The sequence below is a fragment of the Onychostruthus taczanowskii genome, unplaced genomic scaffold (genome assembly GCF_017590055.1).
Source record: "Onychostruthus taczanowskii isolate IOZ18803 unplaced genomic scaffold, ASM1759005v1 scaffold17, whole genome shotgun sequence".
NCBI classification, from domain to species: domain Eukaryota; kingdom Metazoa; phylum Chordata; class Aves; order Passeriformes; family Passeridae; genus Onychostruthus; species Onychostruthus taczanowskii.
In genome coordinates, this window is record NW_024498906.1 from 6,855,079 (window position 1) to 6,876,219 (window position 21,141).

A 21,141-nucleotide genomic window follows, 5' to 3' on the forward strand; every position below is an offset into this window, starting at 1 on the left:
ATAAGGAAACCTGGGGTAGTGACTGCATTTGTCACAGAAACAAAGGATTCACTGATTTTCTGGTGCAATTCTGACTGGGTTGCAGCACTGACATTTTTCTCTTTTAAAAATGATGATATTGTTAACAGTCAGGGCCCCATAAGTAGGTTTCTCTGTGTGAAGTCAGGCTTGAGTGTTACACTTAATCTGCAGTTACATTTTAAATTGCATTTATATTATAGCTTAATTGAAGTGTGCATACCATTTCCCACAAATACTACTTTCAGCTGTTATACCATATCAATAATAATTAGAACGATTTATACATTCATTCCACTCAGATCATGTGTGATATGCTTCAGAATAACTAGATCTTTCAACAACAGCTGTAATAGCTAAAAACTGTCACTACCATCATATGCGGTGCTTGAAGCTTCTTAAACTCACCTCTAGGATTCTTTCTGGCAACACCTTTGATCATTTTCAGCTACGATTGCAGCCCTGGTGACACCATGACAAACTTTTGTTTTCATACAGAAAATACATTCTTGCTCTCTTTTGCCAACCCAATTTCAGTATTCAAATTCATTGACTAAAAACTAACCAGGTTTTTGTTTACAGTGATACAAATGCATAATCCCATCTGGGCCTCAGAATTTTGCACAGCACATTGGCAATTAATAGCCAATTAATGCTTGTAGACCCACTGATTGTATTACATATCTACAAAGCAGACTGCTGACACATCCATTTATATTTCACAGCACACTGCAGGCTATATGGTACAGGGAGTACATTAAAAATTCTTAGAGTATTCCAGACTCAGGTACAACAACTCCCCAGGAACATATTCTCACTAAAACAACCAGACAAACAACAAAAAAACACCATAAAACCCAAAAAACCAACCCCACAACAATAAAACAAAACTAAACAAAAAAAAAATCCTTGGGTAAAAAAGAAAAAAAAATCCAGGGATTTTTTACTGTGTAGAAAACACAAAATTAAATCATCATAGATAAAATATAATGCCTGGTATTTCTTTGGAAAAGAACTCAGGCAATTGCAGAGAGGTGTGCTGCTTCTGTGTGAGAAAGAAATAGTGGATTTCTAAAAGTAACTTCCCATGGCTGGTCACAGCTGTAGGTTTAGCTGTAGACCAAAAAACAGGCTTCAGTGGATGAAAGTTACAATACAAAGCATTACAATAAAACAAAATAGAGAGGATGCAAATTCCTATGATGTAAAACTGAAACAGAATATAACTTTCAAATAAGTGGTATTGACATAGAGAATCCTAGAAAATGTGACATGCACAATACATTTTCTCTCTGGCTCAAAAATATTCTGTCTTAATATAAAGCTGTTATATAAAAGTACATCTTACAAGTTTCCAAAAAAAGTCCTCAGGTTTCTAATAGGTTCCTTGCTGGAAGCCTTCCCCATTAGAATGGAACTGAATGACTTCTGATTATAAGTAAATATTTCCAATACCTCACTTCAAATATCTTAGTCTACATTTTAGCATTTAACTGAGCTACACATTCATAATCACAGGATATGCTACTTAACAGTTCAAAAAAGCAGATAATTCTTTCTTCGCTGCACTTTAACAAATGAAAATAACGTTAAAAAAAGGACTTATAACTTTAAGCAAAAGGACTTATAACTTTAACATAAGCAAATATGGCCAAAAAATAATTAACATCTCTTATTAGTTATTAAAAACACTGATGGTTTCTTGTTACTAGAAAATAATTTGGAAGCATACTGAAGTTGCTATAATAACAAAAGATTATAACAAAAATTACCCAAACATAAGACAGATACAGAAAAAGATGGAACAAACAGAATTTATATTCATCTTAAGGATTAAAGTGGCAAAGTTAACCACAGTACTTTTATGAAAGACACACTGACAGTATACTCAATAACAGCATTCATTTGGAAGGCAACAAATATTTTAAAGGGCTTACTTTTATTCCTTTAATTTTGAATTAAAGACATCAAAAATATAATCTCAACATGCTTAAATCTACATAAACCAAAGGTCTCTCAGGCTTGTTAAAAAATTTTTGTACTCAGAATAAATTTGCAATAAGTTTTCAAAATAATAACCATATTTTACAGAAGCCGAATCAAATTAAAGTACCACCTTAGACATTTTGCAAACTTCTAATTTGTAAATTATTTCCAAAAATATGCTGATACTACTGCAGGTGCTTGCTGCATATATTTAAGGAGTTTTTAACTTGAATAACTTTAAAAAATAATGGGCATCCTATAGTACATATAAATTTAACTAGATGGGCTTCCAGCAAAGGCATGTTCTGATAAGCTAGAATTTGGATGAACACATCCTGAAAGACTGCCTCTAAATTGATCTGCAGCTAGTTTATGATATGGGCACACAGGCAAATATGGACAATTTCGATGGTTGTGTGCACCCTGGAACAATCTGGCATCAACAGAACATGAGAGATCCCAAATCTCTTTAAAGCCACCTTCCACACTAGTCAGACAGGCTGTGGGCAGACAAAAGCACTGGAAGAGCTGGTCAGAGTCACTGCAAGGTGACTATTGATTATTTGAGAGAGGCCTTTATGATTGTGGGAGGCTCTGGAGCAAGGGGAAGAAAGTAAATGGCATTCATTTCCAAATAAAGCAAAGAATATTTGGGTAACCTGGGAAAGCAAAGAAGCAAATCCTCTGAAAAACCTGCAAATCATCCTTGAAATCATTTCCTAGCATATGAAAGAAAAGAAAAGAAGCTGACTGGGAGTGTAGGCAGCATGGTTTTACAAAGGAAAGTGGTGCCTGACCAACCTGACAGCATTTTATAAAGAGGTGAATGGCTCAGTGACAGGGGACAGCAGTTGATACTGTTTATCCTGACTTCAGCAAGACTTTTAACACTGTCTCCTATAACATTTCCATTTAAAAACCCTAGTTTGGGGCTTTAGTAATGGACTAAGTGGCCAGTGAGGTGTATAGAAAACTAGCTGAACTGCTGGCTCAAGTTTGAAGCTGGTTGTAAAAAGTCTGTCCAGGAATCTGACAGGAGCCTTATGAAGCTCAGGAAGGGGAAGTAAAAGTTCTGCACAGAGGGAGGAACCCGTAAAAGCTGGGGACCAAACAGCTGGAAAACAGCTTTCCAAAAATGGTTCTGGAGGACACGAAGCTGGGCATGAGCCAGGAATGTGCCCTTGCAGCGGGGAAGGCAAATGTTATCCTGGGCTGCATCAGGCAGACTGTTTCCAGCAGGATAAGGGAGATGATCCTTCCTCTCTGCTGAAGCTTGGTCAGACAAAACTGGAGCCCTGAGTCCAGTGCTGGGTGCCCCAGTATGGATGCACTGGAGTGAGTCCATCAAAAGGCCACAAAGAAATGTCAAATGATTGGACCACCTTGCAGATGAGCAAAGGCTGAGCAAACTGGCACTGCTCAGCTGGGAGCTGTGAAGGGTCAGGGGGATTTTATCAGTAACTAAATGTTTGATGGGAGGGAGCAGAGCAGACAGTCAGACTTTTCAGATCCCACTGGCAGAATGGGACAATAGGCATAAATTGAAATTTAGAGGAAATTCCATAGACCCTTAAGAAGAAAAACAGATTTTTGTGAGAATAGTCAGTTGCTGGGACAGGCTGTGGAGTCTCCATCCTTGGAGATATTTAAAACCCGAGTTGACATTACCCTGAGCAACCTGCTCTCACTGACCCTGCTCTGAGCAGGTAATTAGAGTAGATGATCTCCAGAGGCATCTTCCAGCCTCGGCTGCTCTGCGAGTCTGTGAAATATCATCATTTTATAGGCTGAGCAACAGTTTCTGGAAGCACTCCAAGACAGACACAACACCTCTTAGGAACTCATAATCCATCAAAAAAGATTGACTTATTGCACAAGGAAAAAAGTGAATTCCTTGGTTACTATTTAGGGCTAAGACATTTTTCACTTTCTAGATAAGAATTTAACAGATAAGAAGCAAATAACCTTGGTGCCTACAGTAGGCAGATTTAGGGGGAAAAAAAAACCCACAAAAACTCTGTCCACATTTTGAACAAGTCCTTGTTCAAATCACATCCTTCCTTCAGTTAGGGGGAGGATTACTGGTCAAGTAAACTTTGCTTCACATTTGCCTGTGACATGTCAAGTGCAAAATGAATCAATTCAGCAGTAGCAGCAGCTGCGAAGAGTTGGCAAAATGACTGTTAAATCAGCTTAAGATAACATGCAATAATTAGCAAGCTTTCTTGGGGGAGGAAAGGGCTTATTTAAAGTAGCTAGAGCAGTGCAGCAATGGATGTGGATGACTCAGAGAAATGGAAAAACAGCAAAAGGACTAAAGAGAAAAAAGAGACCTGACAACAGTATTCGTAGAAAGAGTTTGGGCTCCACAATTCAGCTACTATTCCCCAAGAAAAATAGGTTTGTCCTTATAAGATGAAAGGGTGAATGTTCACTGTCATTCAGTTTCTTTCAAAAGAAACATAAAATGTTTCCAATTATGGTTTTTAGCTGTAACAGTTGAAAAACATTATTAAGTTAGCGACTGTGCTAAACCCAGCAGTAATTCTGAATTGATTCTGTAAAGACATGCCTTGTTTTGAACAGGAAATAGAGATGGACAACATAATCCAATAGATTTCCTTTCCCAAGGCAAAAATGTGCCCCAACTTATATTCTCTAAAGCTTTATATGAATCAGGTAATCAGGACAGAAACACCACTTCACTGAGGATAGCTTTAACTCCTAATAGAGGAATTTGATATAACTAAATACAAATTCTACTTATATGCCCTCTAGAAAGCATCCTGATGCAAGCAACCTCTTTCAAATTTATGCTAGTATAATTGAGCCAACCTGTAGGTAAGGATACAGGTATCATGGAACTTTAAACAGTAACAGAAAGAAAAAAAATCAGATTTAGGATTATTTATTTTATTTATAAATATAAATTTGTTTATAGTAAGTGTCTTGTTTACATTAAGTGTTACATATTCTACTGTTAGATATCTGCTTCTAGAATCCACCCTTTATTTCACAGTTTTAATTTCCCTCCATGATTCTTGCTATAGCTTTTAAAACAGATTTATTTAATTATTAGGAAGAACAGAAAGGTCAGAATGAAGCCTACAACATGCTTGTCCTTTACAGACTACTATAAAAGGAACTGTTCTCATGTTTTGGCGAGAAAACAAGAATTCGTTTTTGTGAAAAGTTACTTGGCTTCACCTTTGGTTTCCATTCAACATCCAATGCTACCAAAACTTTCTCCTCTGTAAACAGAGTATAAGCAGAGCAAACACTTTAATCTGGATCTTCTGCATTTTTAGAGCGTGAGTAACCATCAACCAACCAAGCATTTATAAATGTGATCTTAGAATTCAGTGTAAAAATATACTGATCTCTATTTCCAGCATGGGTGGCAGGGCTTGGAAGGGTGGGGCAGGAAATAAAATATGTATTAAATCACATGATAAGAAAAGGTCAACAGTAAATAAAGTCAAATGAATAAAAGAAATACTGTTGTATTCCTGAAATCCAGTGCAAAGTAATTTGGGGTTTCTTAAAATCTTCATTAAAAGCAGCACCAAAAAAAAATAAAAAAATGAAACTGAGTTGTTTTTGAGTTAGTAAGCCTGTACACATCATGCCCACAAATCCACCACAGGTTTGTAACTTCTCAGTTTCCTCTTCCCCTTCATGTCAATGAGCAGGTGCCCTCATTAACTGGGCAGGATTGTCTCTGGCTAGTCCCACCTGAATCTCTGGGGCAAGGAGAGCTTCTGTCCATCTTGGTCCTCCCAGCCCAAACAGACTTGCTTATGTTTTCCTTTCTTATTAGTTGATCAGCTTTGGAATAAGTCAGACAGCCAGGGATGGCTGGGGACTCCTACTTTCTAAGCCCAGGAATGTGACAGGATAGATTTATGTCTAACAGCATTTTTCCCTGTGTCAAAGAAATGGGCACAAACACTCCGAGTTATTGCTATCAACAGCATCAGACATTTACATCAGAACATGTCAGAGAAAATCCACCACCCAGTAACTTCACAAGATGCTCTTTAACACCTCCAGCAATGCTAACTATTTAATGTTATCAATGTTTTAGAAAATACAGCGCTTGCATTAATTTTTCCCCAAGCTCAGCAACAGCTACATAGCTTTGAGGTCTGTTCAGAGTGAAACACTTCATGAACAATCTTTTCCAAATAAAAAGTTTAAAGTACTGGGGTGGGGGGGTGGTCAGGAGGGGGACCAACACTGAGAAAACAAGCTGAAGGGTATTGAAGCATTTGTGTGTGATGAGCACAGAGAGGCTTAGGAGAGAGGAGGACAGATGAACAGAGACCTCAGATTTCTAAACAACTTCTTTGATACACACACCATCAGTAGAGTTCAAGCTGTGTCAAAGCAGTAATAGATTTCACTGCAGAAATGGTTCTTATGAGAAGCCTGTACCTGGTTAGGACCAATAAAGAAATCCTTTCTTTCTTTTTTTCCTTTCTTCCCCTCCCACCTCTCGGTTTCCTCCAGCCACTGCAGTCCATGACCTTCACAGGGAAATGCTTCTGCTTTGACAACAGGCTGCAAACCTCCAAGGACTAGCAGTGATTTCTGCGAGAGAAAACTGTTGCCTCACTCACAATCCAATCAAAACCTGAATGTACCAAGTGAAAAATAAACCAAGGACATCATTATTCTGTTTCATTGTGATTTGGCTTGCCTTCAAATTTCATACTCTGTATATCTGAAATAGCAGCAACACCTCCATTAGCTGGGCTTTTCAACACTTTAATCAAAGTATCTTTCAGAATAAAAAGGCAGAAATGTCAAATTCCAATCACCCTTTAAATTCCCTCAATTCCCTGTGCTACAGAGAATTAAAAGGCTTACCTGGGGATAATTTCCTGTACAAACCAGCGTGCAGGCATGCAGATGCTCTGCCACGTAGGCAGGCACCAATTTTAGAACATGGCCAGCCCTGGGGTGGTGGGACAGGGAGGCTCCCCTGCAGGCATCCCATGCTCATGACCACGCTCCTGCAGCCAGTGTAGCTGATTTCTCACATGGGATAACAACTTTCACACTTCACAAAAAATACAGGTTATTGTGTGTCCAGCTGAACAACGCTGTATACCTCATCCAGTGTGAATTATCTGCCCTTCTTCTTTCCAAGTTTATATTAAAAATATCAGGTGCTGGCATTACTGTTTTTACTGGGATACTTCTGAAGGCCAACAGACCCAGAGTTGTCTCAGACTTTATTGGCATCCAGAGGAATGAACTGGTTTAAAGGAACAGGCACAAAAAGTCTGATTAACCTGACTAACACTAATTTTTTCTCTCTCTCATTCTGGGGTGCTTGCAATACCTTTAGGTCCCCAGAGTTCTTGCCAAAGATTTTAGCAAAGGCAAGCTAAGCAAAATGTGATTTTCTGGATCCACATTTAGGTCATTTCTACACACTGAAGTTTTTTAAGTTTTTTTTTTCTTTTTTAAGGTACCCTCAAACTATTATATTACTTCATAGAAAACTACTCTAGAGGAAAAAAACCACACCCTTAGGACTAACATACTTCTATAATGGTTTCTTTGAGGAAACTTTTATAACTGTATCTTCTTATTTCATTATCACTGAAACTATGCTACTTTTTCTCTGCTGAAGATGATAATCCCATAAAAATCTTCAAGAAAGAAATTAAGTATAAATCTGGCATGCTAACTGTTATCTTGTATGAACATATCCAAAATTACAAGAACATATGTTTCTGCTCACATAACACTATTTCTTCTACACAGTCCCATAATATTTAAAAACTATATTTGCTCCTCAGAATAAAAGACTTCATACAGCTGAAAAAAAGGCCAACAGATAGATATGGATATTTTAAAAATACAGAATTAGAGAAAGGACCAGAAAAATCTCTCAAATAGTATCAGCCTCATGCTCTAAATAATATCCCATAATACGACTCGCAAGAAGAACCAAGAAAGTTTATGGCTTTCTTAAAATGGAGCTTATCTGTCCTTCAAAACACATAATTAAAAATGTTCTGACCTGTTGCACATGTGGTAAGTAACCTAGAAGGGAAGTCTCTGTGGTCTCTAAAGCGAGTACTCTGAGCCCAAACAACTCCTTTGCTCCAAGTGTTTTTCTGGGAGGATGAAGGATCTTGTTCCTCTGTGCAGCACAGTTGGCAAGATGTTCTGGAAAGCCACACTTCACTAACCATTATTCCTGCTTTCCACAAAGCTCAGTCTTTGATAAGGCACAATTATTTAAAATTCCCAATGCTGTTGTGCTTCCCCTGGCAGTGATACAGTATTACCACAAGTGCATCTCCTGCGACAGCAATGTGATGTTACAAAGTTCCACTAAAGTTATTGAGAAGTCATTATCCAGCAGTTAGCTATAACACAGTACAATGGTTATCCTCCTAAATGATAATTAAGCTTTGGGGTAACATTTAATTGAAAATGTACTGTGAAAATCAACAAGTCAGCTCTTTCAAATTGAGGCTGCTTGGTTCAAAATACCATTCAATGTGATTTTGTCTCACAGTAATCCATGAAAAAAAATATATGAGTCTAATCCTGTTTCCTCTGGAGATCATTTAAAAACACTTAACCCCTTGGACAATTCAGCTTGAATAATTTCACATTAGTAGTCAAATGTTTAACCTTTTTCTATAAATATTGTATCTTTTCAGTAATAAATAATGTGATCTTATCAGCAACTCATTCAATTAGTAACATAATTGACTTGTTTCCTTTTAAAAAAAGTTTATATTTTCACAGAATGTAGCATGCTCTTAGACTCTCATTCTTTCAATTCTTTGAATTGCCCTGATCAATAACTGTGTTGGAGGGATCTGTGGGCAGCTGAGATGCCCATGGGCGGCCAGAGGACCAGGGATGAGGGAGCAGACAGAACGAAGCACCCTCCTGCACTAGCTAGGGTGTGACTTTCCAAGTTCTCTCCTTAGAACCAAGATCCAAAGAAGTTTGCTGCCATGCTCCTCCTATCTCCCTGGGTTGTCTTGGGCCACAGCAGATCATGTGGCCCATCAGGAGCAGCCTGCCAAGCCAGCATTCCCCTGCAAGGCGTGTGTGTGTCACAGGGCTCATTCTGAGGAGCTTCAGTGTGACCCCAGTGCCCCACACAGCCACTGTGAGTCTGTGCCCATCAGCCAGACCCAGAGTGTGGCTTTGAGTCAGCCTCCTCCAAAAGGGATGCAGGGCACATGCCTCAGTTGGGCACTGGTGCACAGCAGGCAATCTGACATCTGGGACTTCACTTCAGAAATTTCTGATCTGAGCTGATGTGTGAACCTGGATGGACCCCTGCTGAGAAACATCCATGGCATCCTCTAAGAGACCCCTTGTGGCCACCAACTTTCAGGAAGGATTAATTTCTTTTCCATGCTGGATGATTAATTCTATTTTTAGTCACTACTTTGTGCAAATCCAAGCAGAGAAAGAGGATGCCTGTGTGTGACTCCATGCAGAATCTGGTTCCATGTCAAAATAAGGACACAGAAAGAGGATTATATCTGCTAGAAGGAAAAAAATACAGCATATGATACTGAATCCCCTAGGGAGACTGGCTTCTGAAATGAAGTTCCCAGTAATCTCATCTTAATTAAAACTAAATGAAATTTATGATATCTCATTTCCTCGCCACTTTATTACTTAGGTGTCATTGTCAAAGGCTCTGCAGAAATCGAGGAAGAGACAGCAGCTGCCCCAAGGAGTTTCCAGTCTGACTCAGGAAGAAGTAAACGCTGAACAGCTCAGGAAAGAAAGCAAAGCCCTTGGCAATGAATAAATACCTTTGTATTTTCACAAAGGTCATTCTCAGCTAAAGTGAGATGAATCAGGGAATGAAGAACCCATCTTTACTGCTGTGGTACAGGGGAGAATGGAACACCAAAGGGAAGAGGTGAGTGCAGAGTGGATGAAGGGCTGAAGAGGGGCCATCAAGAAAATAAAAAGGATGGATTTAAAAACAATACAGAGATGTAAGTGACCACTGCCACCTTTAAAAGCAAAAAGTTTTCATCCTCTATGGAAAGAAAAGCAAAAGAAGCACAGACAAGTAGATGTGACGTGTCCTGAATGATGGCATTGGGCAAATTTGGGAACATTATTTTGGGCACACTTTTTCACAAAGTTCAGATATAGGTTTTTCCATTTTTATTGAAATAAAGCTATAAAAACCCCCTTGAAAATATTATAGAAAATTATATACAGAAAAACGTCATGTTCTTTAAAAGAGTGAGGATACAGCTGAGGAAATCCATTCAGCTAAACAACTCCCAAGAAGTGCTAGGACATCACCCCTTCATTTTAGATATGGACACAGTTACATAACATAATTTAGCAAGTGATTTAATGGCTCTTGTCATGAATGCTATTCATCTGCTAGATGCAACTCTGGTTTCTATTCATATTTTACAAAACCTCTATCACAACTTTTTTTTTCTTTCTTTCATCTACTAATCTTCTACGTGCCCAGAGTGAAATTACAACTTTTGAACTAAGCAGTAAATATCTTTCCCCCTTACATAGCAAGCACCTGCCCAACTTTCCTTGCAGCACCATCCCTTCCCCAAGGCTGAAAGAAATCTGGGCTGATATTGTGATTTCCCTTGGAAAGGGAGTATATAGAAAAGTGAAGAAAACAAATTATCCTTATTCCTCTCCAAAGAATCGTCTTGCTAGCCAGGACTAAAGCCTCTTAGGAGAAATCCAAGACATTTCTTCTTCCCAGCTGCATCTCAAATATTTTCAGAAGTTAAGAAAACTTTCTCATAATTATTCAGTTTGTGATAATGATGCTCTCTTTCTTCTACCTCACTTGAACTTCTAGACTGTGTCCAATAAGTAAAAGATGTTATCGCTGAAGGAGCTCTCTAAGCAGCACAAAACTGTCTAGAAAATTATAGCTAATTCAAGTTTTATTTATTGCACAAAAAAATAATGCTTGACTTCATCTTGCAAAAAAGGAAAGAATATATGGCATAAGACCACATCCGCACCTTGAAATTTTCTGTTTTAAGCTTCCTTCCTGTCAAACATAAAAAAACTTAATCTTATTTTAAGACTGTCTTCATCACATGGGCCATGCAGTCCATTATATGCTAAGGGGATAAATGACAACATGTCTGTATTTCCCTGCCTTTTATGATCAGAAAATAGATAAAAACAGAAATTCTATTATTATAAAGATACAGGACTAAGCTGAAAGTAGAAGAGCCAAAATACATTACAAAACAGGGGGCAGAGACCACAGATTATGTCCAGAAAACTGACACTTCTTTTTTTACTGGCACAGTCTGTTCTGAGAGCCTGGGTGGGGGAGGAAGAAGAAAGATCATCTGGGAGCATGGTAGATGGATTTTAAAACTCTCTGTCATTCTTTCATTCTTGGCTCTCTTCAGTCTCCTGCTCTTGGCATCCTCTGTTTTTCTTCATATTGCACATAGAGGTTCGCTTTATACCAACAAACAAGTGCAAGTCTGGAAAAGATGCCTGGGTTTTTCTGGATTTTTTTTTTTTTTTCTGGTAAGCGCATGGGAGAGCTCAGCTGCTGCTCACTCCGAACTAAACTGACACCCCCTCATTCAGCTGATACCAGACAGTTCAGCAACCAGAGAAGAGATCTCTTACTCTGTAAGTTAATATTAGGCAATGAAACTGCATATGCCATTAAAGTTCAAAGAAACTGATTACTCCTTTGATGTGTTGCCAAATTATTAGAATAATGACACTATTTTTTTTCAAGTGTATTGGTGTGTCTCTCAATTCTCTCTTTTTTAACCCCATGCTTTAATAACTGTTGAACTTCAGAAAGAAATGTGTTATTTTTCTTCAAAGGAGAGCTGGGTACTGTTTCAGGATGACTTCTTTTATATATAATGTAAAGGATATTAGCCCCCTATTAGAGACAAAAAAAAAAAAAAAACCATCACTTTATTTTCCCCCTCAGGTGCTCTCCTCCTTTAGACTTGGAAAACAAACATTTAAAAATGCATGCTGTTAGTGGGCTGTGCAGCACGACACTGCTCTGTCAAAGTGAATATTGTGATAAATTATGACAGTCTGTTCATACTTACAATCATCTTCCACTTCCTCATACCAAAGCATGTGAGCAGACATGAAATCTCTCCACAAAACAGAGGAAAAAGAAAACAACACCAAAATGTTTCTTGGCAAAGTATATCCCCAACTTTTCTGCTCCGGTAGCTTTTGCTGGATTGGGCTTGTCCCTGCTCAAGGCCAGCTGTGTCCCCGCACAGAGGAGCGGGCAGCCGTGCCCGGGGTGGGATGCCGGCAGCGCCCGCTGCCCGCGGGGTCCGCGCGGGAGTCTCGGGCAGGGAGAGGCAGGGATCCTCACTTCACCCAGCCGGCATGGGAACTAATGCCAGGGCTCTTTGGAGGCCCCGAAATGTTTCAAATTCCAGGACCTGCGCAGAAGCAATGCTCTCTGTGCTTCCCCTTCAAAACAAAGTTGATTTCCCATAATAGGACAGCCCATGCACTCGACGTATAAGGCTCTGCTTCCAGGGTGGCATGTGCAATGGATTTAAATTATGGGTTGCAGCTTCCCAAGGAACATTCGGGCTACAAAGCGGGGTGAAGATATTTATGCTCCCTTTGCACAGTTCCCCAGGGAGCCCTGTGAAACAAATTTGATTCGTTCCCAGCAAATGACCCCCAGCTCATCCCCAGGTTCCTCCTTTTTTGGGAGAGAAGCAGCAAACTTCCCTGACTTTTGGGATTTCAACCTCCCTCCCAAGCAGGGGAAAAATAAACAAACTCTAAAACAGTGTTGTCACCAAACTAAATGTGCAAATGTTAACACAAGTTGTAGTAAGCCAGTAGCTGCTTAAACAGGGGAGAAAAAAAATCCAGGACTATTGACTTACAACTGACCTTTTCCACTCCCACCAAAACCACGCAGTACTAACACTGTACACAGCCCAGGAGCTGCAGAGGAAGCAGAGGAAGGAGTGCACACAAGCTGCCTGCCTATTTCTCTTCCTAACAGTGGGAACATCCCTTCACTCCCAAATCCCAAACAGGTGGGACCTGGGCTGAAACTCTCCCCTTGCACTCAGTGCCAGGCCTCTTTAGTTTACACGGGAAGGAAAAACAGACATCCACACAATACTTGGGAAAAGGACTGCAGCATCCTTCACCCAAACTCACATTTTTATAAGGCTGCTTTTTACAATATGTACTTTGTACAGTATGTACGGCCTCTAGAGATAGGCCACATTAAATCATGTAAATGGTCTAATTTGAAAAGTAATTTGAAGAAACACTCTTATTCTGTCCATTTTTTAAAATCTATCCTTAAAAACCTGAAAAGTGGTATTTTTCAGTTTTAAAGCTTAATGTGTCTAGTCATGCTGATTATAAATTTATAAGTAATTTCCTGCATTATACAGAAAAATAAACACAAAAATGAAGTGTGTAGTATAACCTTACAGCCACTGGCATTTTCTACACTGATAGTCAAATTAATACACTGAAGAACCTGGATGTACAGTACACTCCAAGAGACTGCTAAGGATTAATTTGCAGCTCACAGGAACTGCAAGTCATGAACTGATGTAGAAAATAATCTGAAGCAGAACAGAGCACGCTGTAACAGCAGCAGCATTTTGATTATTTGAGGGAGAAGGAGACTGAGAAAACCCAGGAAAGGAAATGCTTATTGTGCAATTTCTTTGTTTTAAAATACTGAAAGTCACCCTTAATAGCATATGCTGTCAGTAACTGTGGCCTAGTAGCATATTTAAGGACTATAAGTGAAAGTTACCTTGAAGGAATATGATAGTAGAACTGTGATCCTCCTGGCTTATCTTCATTTCAAGGTGACAAACCTTTACTCTAAGAATTTCAGGAGCATAAATGCCTGTTTCTGAATTTGATCGCAAGGCCAATCTCGACAGAGACCTGTGGTCTGTTTTACCAGCTTTAGTTGCAATCCACAAAAATTCATGTGGATTATTTAGACTCTCTGGCAATGGCTTTGAGGCCAGCAGAGCATATTTGGATCAAGTTTTGCAAGAAATGCAGCGCTACTCAGCATTTTCTACTAAAAAAATAGTCCAAAGAAGTGTCTAGTGACAATATTTGCAATAACTTACATATTTAACAATCCTCCACATGCAGGAAATCCATATTTGCCTCCTCTCTTTACACTGGGAGAGTTCAAAACTCTGGTGGCCTTAGGTGAACATCTGCTTCATTCATAGAAAGGCAGAAACCTTCAGCCCACAAACAGTTTCTCTTCCCTATTGATGTTCCTCCAGTCAATTGGAAAAGAGTAAAAAACAAAAGTGAGTGTTCAAATATGCTGGGTATTTTGGTTGGGTTTGGATTTCTCAGTTTGGTGGTGGTGATTGTAGTTTTGGGGGACTGAAAAGAAATTGAGAGGCTCTTAAAAACTTAATACTATTTTCAGCAGCTATGAATGCTGTGACTGCCTAACAGTGAGAAATATCCAGGCTACTGAAGGTGTTTAAAATGTATCTCTTTGTGGCTATTAGCCAGCACTTAGATTGCATGGATAACCTGGAGCATTTTGACACACTAGGTTTTGTTTTTTTGTAAGGTCTTTTTGCTCTGTCTTCAACAACAGAGAACAAGGCAAAGCTTCTCTGTAGCTTTATGTCAGATAATCACTGTACACTCAATAATTGCTGGTGGTCAGAGACCACCTGCCCCATTCTCCCTTCTATATGCTGCAGGCTCTGACCTCAATGCTCGGAGACTACAGAGCCTGTGCTGCAAAGGAAAAGAACAAGCTTCAAAGTCACAGAGAATTTGGAACATGTAGAAAATCTGGAATGATAAAAATGGGTATTTTTTTCAGTGATTGCTGTCAGCTTTAGTTTAATGTTGCCTTACTCTTCCACAACCAGTAATGGCTTAAATGAAAGAAAATCGTCACAGAAATGGTTTGGGTGACTTTCAGCCACCCATTAACAAAGGTTTTACACAGAGGCTGTTTATTTCCCTGCTTGAGAAGTCCTTTCAAAGCCCAAGTATTGATAAACTTGAAAATATCTCCTTTCCAACGGCATGAGCGTGACAGTAATGCAGAGCTGGAGCAAATACCAAGGAGGCCAGCAGCAATCTGGAGACGAGGACAACAATAAACTGCCTGTTCAGAAACCATTTAGGGGATTGGGTTCAGCGTGTGTCAGAGTGACTATTGAAAAGAAATGGATTTCAACATCCAAACTTGGCAGCCACGTTTATTGTCTCAGTAAGCTAAACCAAAGGAATGTTAGGACTTGAAGATAATGGTCAACCCATGGACTGGGCATGGGAACTAAGTTCTCAATTCTCTAACTCTTCTGTACCATAATAAAGGGCTACATTAAAATTCAGGACTTTTCTGTCAGGGAAGAAAAGAGAACACGACTGCAAAATTATGTTTTTGACATAATTGATATGGGAGGAGAGGTCCCCAATTCAACATAAATAAATCAAATGACTTCAGGTTAACAACCTCCGCAGAGTAACAAATCTACCACCTCACGGTAATTTACTAGGACACAAGCACCTAACAAACCCCCAACAAAGCAAAGCACGCCATATTGCCATTTGTATCATCTATCTCCTTTCCTGTTAACAGATAAAACAAGAAAATAACAAATCGGTAGCATGCTGCACAGAACTGATTTACAAACCTCTTATGACTTTTTAAACATCCCAGTGGCACATGTTGTTTGCCAATACAACTCAACATCAGGCAGAGAGACTGCTTACAGCAGAAACCTAACAGACAGATGATATTTTGATTATAATTTCAGAAAGCACTCCAACCTTTATTCCACCCTGTTTTTAAATCACTGCCAACGCTGACCTAAAAAAAAAAAAGTAAAGCAAAAATAGAGGCAGTTCAAGCCTGTTGCTCGATTCAGCCATTAAGCTCATAACAAGATGTCTCTGTGCTCTTGCCAGTATTTGCAAATCTATCACATCTGTCTGTGTGGGAAGAAGTGCTGAGCTCCAGGGACTATGGGACTGATGTACAGGGAGAACTGGGATGGGATTCTTTCAAGCACTAATGTGCAGCGTGGGTTTTTGCCCTGGTGGTATATTGGCTCTGATTCTTTTTATTATTCACTTCCTGTCATGGAAAAAAACAAAACAAACACAAACCCCTTGCATGTCAGCATCAGAGGGAAAAACAATCATCTTCGACAGCTTTATCACAACAGAAGTAAACAGGCAGCTTCTGATTTCCTTGTGAAATCGACAAGGAAAAAAAAAGAAAAAAATCTTTCCAATGTCAGCCATTGAAGAACTTCTCTCTTTTGTTTCTTAGCCTATTTTTACTTCAAAAAGGAATATATCATAGAGGATTTTAGTACAGGTTGCAAAGGGGATCTTTTTCTTGTTTATTTGATCTGCAGAAAATAAAAGACAAAACATCTTCAAGACAAAAAACTTGCTCTTATCTCTGAAGGACATAGTAGCTTTTGGCTTTGAAAGTAAAATATATTAATAGAAGTTTATAGTCGGAAAATAAGTAGCCAATACAATGATAAAGACAAAGCCCTCTCATCTGCAAAGTGCATTAAAAAAAAAATTGTTTCTATGTCATGAAACCCTTCTGCTTGAAGACGTGCTCTAGCATACAAACCAACATTTTGGTTCACTGCTGTTTGTGTTCTCCTGAGGAAAGCTCTCTCCTTCATGTCATGGCTACTGTGGAATAGGGGTTAATCTTTTTTTCAGAGCATCTAGCAAAAAGAAGGGTGGGCTTTCTTCTTGCTAGTTCACCATAAAAAGTAACTCTCAGAAAACAATCACTATCCATTCTGGAAAGCTTCAGCTAAAGAACAACCAATCCTTTTCACCTAGTGGATCTGTCTTTGGTGTGAGGTCCCAAGCAGATTTAGGAGGAAAGCATGTCCGTGCTTTGTATATCTTTATTCTCAAACCCTGTCAATTCTCCAACTTTCAGAAATTTTCACCCCACCAGAAATTAAATCAGTCTTTACTGGAGTCAGCTGGACCAGACTACTCAGAAGATATACTGAGCCATCCTAAGGAAAGTGCAAAAAAGAATAGCAATTATGTAAAAACTAATATTAAGAGTACAAAGAAGAGAAAAGAAAGAAGATTTTAATTACTGATATATATAAAGCAGGAATCAAAGTAATAAAGAGGAATTAGAATTACTCATTTATGTCTACAAAATGTTGGTCTTAATCACTCCAGAGAGGCTGATATGACCAGAAGAGAGAACATCTTATTAACTAGTATTTCTTTCTCTAGATTTAGGCATGTAAGTCACTCCAATCACCACAAGCATCCCATGTAACCTACAGAAAGGATTCTGAAAGTGATCTGGGAAGTGTCTTAGTATCTAAAAGAGACTCCTGCCGCAAACTGCCCTTGGTTGGGCAGGGGGGGTGTCTTCTCTGGCTTTGTTTTGTTGGTTCACCCTTGGTTGTGTGTCTGGACCACAATAGACCAATGTCAGATTGTCCCTCTTGTCCCTGTCTTCTCAGTGTCCACAAGAAGAAAATCTTAGCCCACAGATCAGTAGTGAGATGCAGCAGAGGAGATCCCCTAGCTGGGCAGAAAACTCCTTGGTGCAGTTATTTTCTCAGGGTGGGTCCAAAACACATGAAATTCACCCAATTCTTATTGCCATTGCAACTCACCCAAGGGAAGCTTGCATTCCAAGTCACCAAGGAAGTCATCCCAGATTCTACAATGCTTAAATGCAGCTGATAAAAACTTGATTATTTACATCACATTCAAATGGTGAAATATTGACCAATTTTTATACACACACACGTTTACATACATGTATGTCACAGAGAGAGCAAGTGCCCTCACAGACAAGTAGTGGCAATAGTAATGTATGCGTGTGCATGTTTAATACTTCTTTTAAGAGGGCCCAATTTCACAAAGTTGAAGACAACTATAAAACCTCATCAGTGAGAAGAAAGAAGTTAAACAGAGAAATGTGAACGATAATTGGAGGATGTTTGAAAACACTGTTTAGGCCTACATGTCATTACTAAGAAAAGTTTCTCTGGTTGAAAACAAACAACTGCAAACAAAAACAAATTTAGTCTAGAAGGGAAGCAGGTATTTAAAAAACAAAAGCAAACACAATATGTAAGGAGCAGAGGAAAAAATGTCAAGCTGATTGCAAAGAATATCAATAGGAGGTAATTATGAATCAGAGTCAACAATCCATACGTACGAGACAGGGAATTCACCTAGGTCTGCAGGGAAGCTGCATCAGCTCTGCCAAAGACAACTCAAGGTCACTTTGCAGAGCAAATGTGCTGGCTGCTCACATAAACACAGTTTTCTTTAGGGAAACACAACTTGAGTGCCAGCCGCCTACACTATCCCAGACACCACATCACGTCCTCCCCTGGCTTTATTCTGCTCCAGCCAATGTCTCAGCTCTGTCCAGTTTTGACACAACACTTTATGAAAGCCGCAGATAAATTGGAGAGCACTTAGAATCACAATATCCAAACAGGCAGTTTTCTTTGCAGAGAAAGACTGAGGGAATATTACATATTTAGTCTGGAAGGAAAAGGTGAAGAAGTACATAGCTGCTGCCTTTCAGCATCTAGACATCACAACACCCCAGTTTTTTTCATGTGTGCCAAGGAAATGGACATAATTAGGGTGAAATCAACTTAGATTTGATATAAGGAGAATATTGTGGGAGTAGAAAGTTATTTACACATATGAAAACATATACACACGGAGACCATCAAAGCCTTTCAAGCTGAAGCTTGGAAGGAAAACTTTAACAAATTTTTCAAGGATAACAAAGTGTGTTTGATCTATCTCAACCCTTGCAGCAGAAGAAATCTAAATGCCTTTCATCTCTGTATTTCTGTAACTCTCTCACATAAGATTTACAGACTAGATAATAAGACCAGTCATATGGAGTTCAAGTTTGCATGCATCTCATACAAAATAATTGTGCTTGAAAGGAGAGCAGTCCAATGGATACAGGAATACACAGTGACAATCTGGAAACCTAAATTCTATTAACCGTTCTGCCAATCACTCATTGTCCTATTTCCCCTCTTTGTTTCCCTTTCCCACATAGAAAACAACACTTACAAGCTAAACAAGTGCTGTTAGCCTGCTTAATTATTGTTTGAGAGGTGAAAAACTGTTTAAAGTACAGGACTATTAAGGATCTGTGTTTTAATTACACTGATTTCATCCTAAGTGTCCCTGGATGACAACTGCTCAAAGCCTTAGTTACAGTGGCAAAAGACTGTCACATTAAATCTGTGAAGACTGGGCTATTATGACAGCAAAATTATGATGACAAAATTCTGTTAGCTCAAGTTTAATGAAACATCACTGTACACACTAGGATGAATGTTAAATTATTTCTGTGCGGGTCTATGTGCAGGTTAGTACATCAAGATGATGGCAAACTGAAGTTAATGCAAGCCTGCAGAGATGACATTACAAATGGCAAGATGATTGCAAAATGATGCTGCTGCAAGTGAACTGTGATTAAAAAATAGGTATCTAAACACAAAAATGTGCTAAGGGAATGTAAAAATAAACCTACAGAAAATAAAACCAATGACATTTTACTTAAAGCAAAAGGCATACTGGATACAATTAGTGCTGCAGACCAATTCCCTGCCAAACTGGGCAACATTGATTAAAAGGGCACAAAGCCAGGATGAGACTGCCTTAGATGTAACTGCCAATAAATTCTGAGTAATGGTATCACTAGGATACTTTTTTTTCCACTAAAAAGAGTTAATTGACTTTGTACAAACATACATAATTTTTGAAAAAGTGCTCAAGATTATTGTCCTATGAAAGAATCTGGTTTTATTGGGAAATTCCTTTTTAAATGTAATCACATTCATGTTTTTCTTTCTTGTTTTCTGGCAGGGCTACTAGTACATCTCTAGAACCAGATTAATCATTAGGCCCAAAAGAAACTTGTTGGATCTCAGGTAAAATCAAATACATAAGATCCACAGCAGTATAAGATTAAGGAGATTAGATATTCAACATGCGCAGTGCTCATAATATTTTAATGTGATTAGATAAGTAACACCAAAGATCTGCTAGTATATTTCCTTAGAGCAATGTTTGATTATTAGTTCTGACATACAAGGAAAAAAATAATTCAAAACCTGAAAAAATTCTTTTCTTTCTGCATTTGAAGTCTTTGCTTCTTGCTATAATATTTTTATCTAGTGGTAAATACAAGAGGTACACTTCATTTCTATTTTGGCAACAGCAGGTACTCTGTCTTTTCAAAAGACAGGTGTATCTATCTATTGCCTGGCTCTCTATCTGTAATGTTTCCCATCTTATTATCACACAAAATATGTGATACTCATTTCCTGATGAATTACACTGGTGAAGTGCTTTGTTTAAATAACAGGCTTTGTCAAGTAGTTTAGGTAGTGCCTGACCTTTAGGTAGAAAGCAGGCATAATTTTAACCTATCTAGTAGAGAAGAAAATGAAAAATTCCCTACTCTTGAAAATGTATAAGTTTTTACCAGGCAAATTACACATACTCTTCAGCAAAACATTAAAATGGCAAAATCTCACTAAAAATAAATAGATCTTAATAAGGTAATTTATTTCAGAGGTAAGTACAGAGTGACTTGTGCTTTTTTTTCAGATTTGTCTAAATAGTTCCATAGCTAATAAAGTAGTACTTGTAGTACAGAAAAGGAGATCAAAATGATGGTTCAGGGCTCCAAGTCACTCTGATTACAGACTGGAATGCTTAAGAGCCATTACTACTGCATACATTACATTAAAATTCACATAGCTTTTCTGAAGACACACATACATGCCACCTGAAGGCATGGACTTTTTTGAAGACTGAGAAATCACTACATCCAGCTCCTCACTAATCTGTCTGTTGGCATGGAACCTCTGCCAACTGAAGTTACCTGTGAATCTGAGCTGAGCACTGGAAAGAAATCACAGACTGAAGTAATACAAGTTGAACCACATGGTGCTCCCTCACTCCCTGCTGATTTTAATCTTACTGAATACACTCATTCCAGTGAAGACATACACTCTTATGCCAATAAGATCTGTAAAATTTACTGAATTCAGTGATGTTTTATAACACAGGAAAAGA

General features: G+C 38.7%; 1 protein-coding gene across 7 annotated transcripts in view; it reads right to left on the reverse strand.

The window, feature by feature from the left end:
• The window catches only part of DMD (dystrophin), a 1,147,932-nt gene that overhangs the window by 962,122 nt on the left and 164,669 nt on the right, over window positions 1-21,141 (reverse strand). Inside the window, exon 1 of one of the 7 annotated variants that reach the window (XM_041399748.1) lies at window positions 12,102-12,482. The exons of the other annotated variants lie outside the window; for them this stretch is intronic. Within the exon in view, the coding sequence (XP_041255682.1) occupies window positions 12,102-12,144 (43 nt within the window). The 5' untranslated portion in view covers window positions 12,145-12,482. Of the gene's footprint in view, window positions 1-12,101; window positions 12,483-21,141 lie in introns of those variants that run through there. 7 annotated transcript variants of the gene reach the window in all.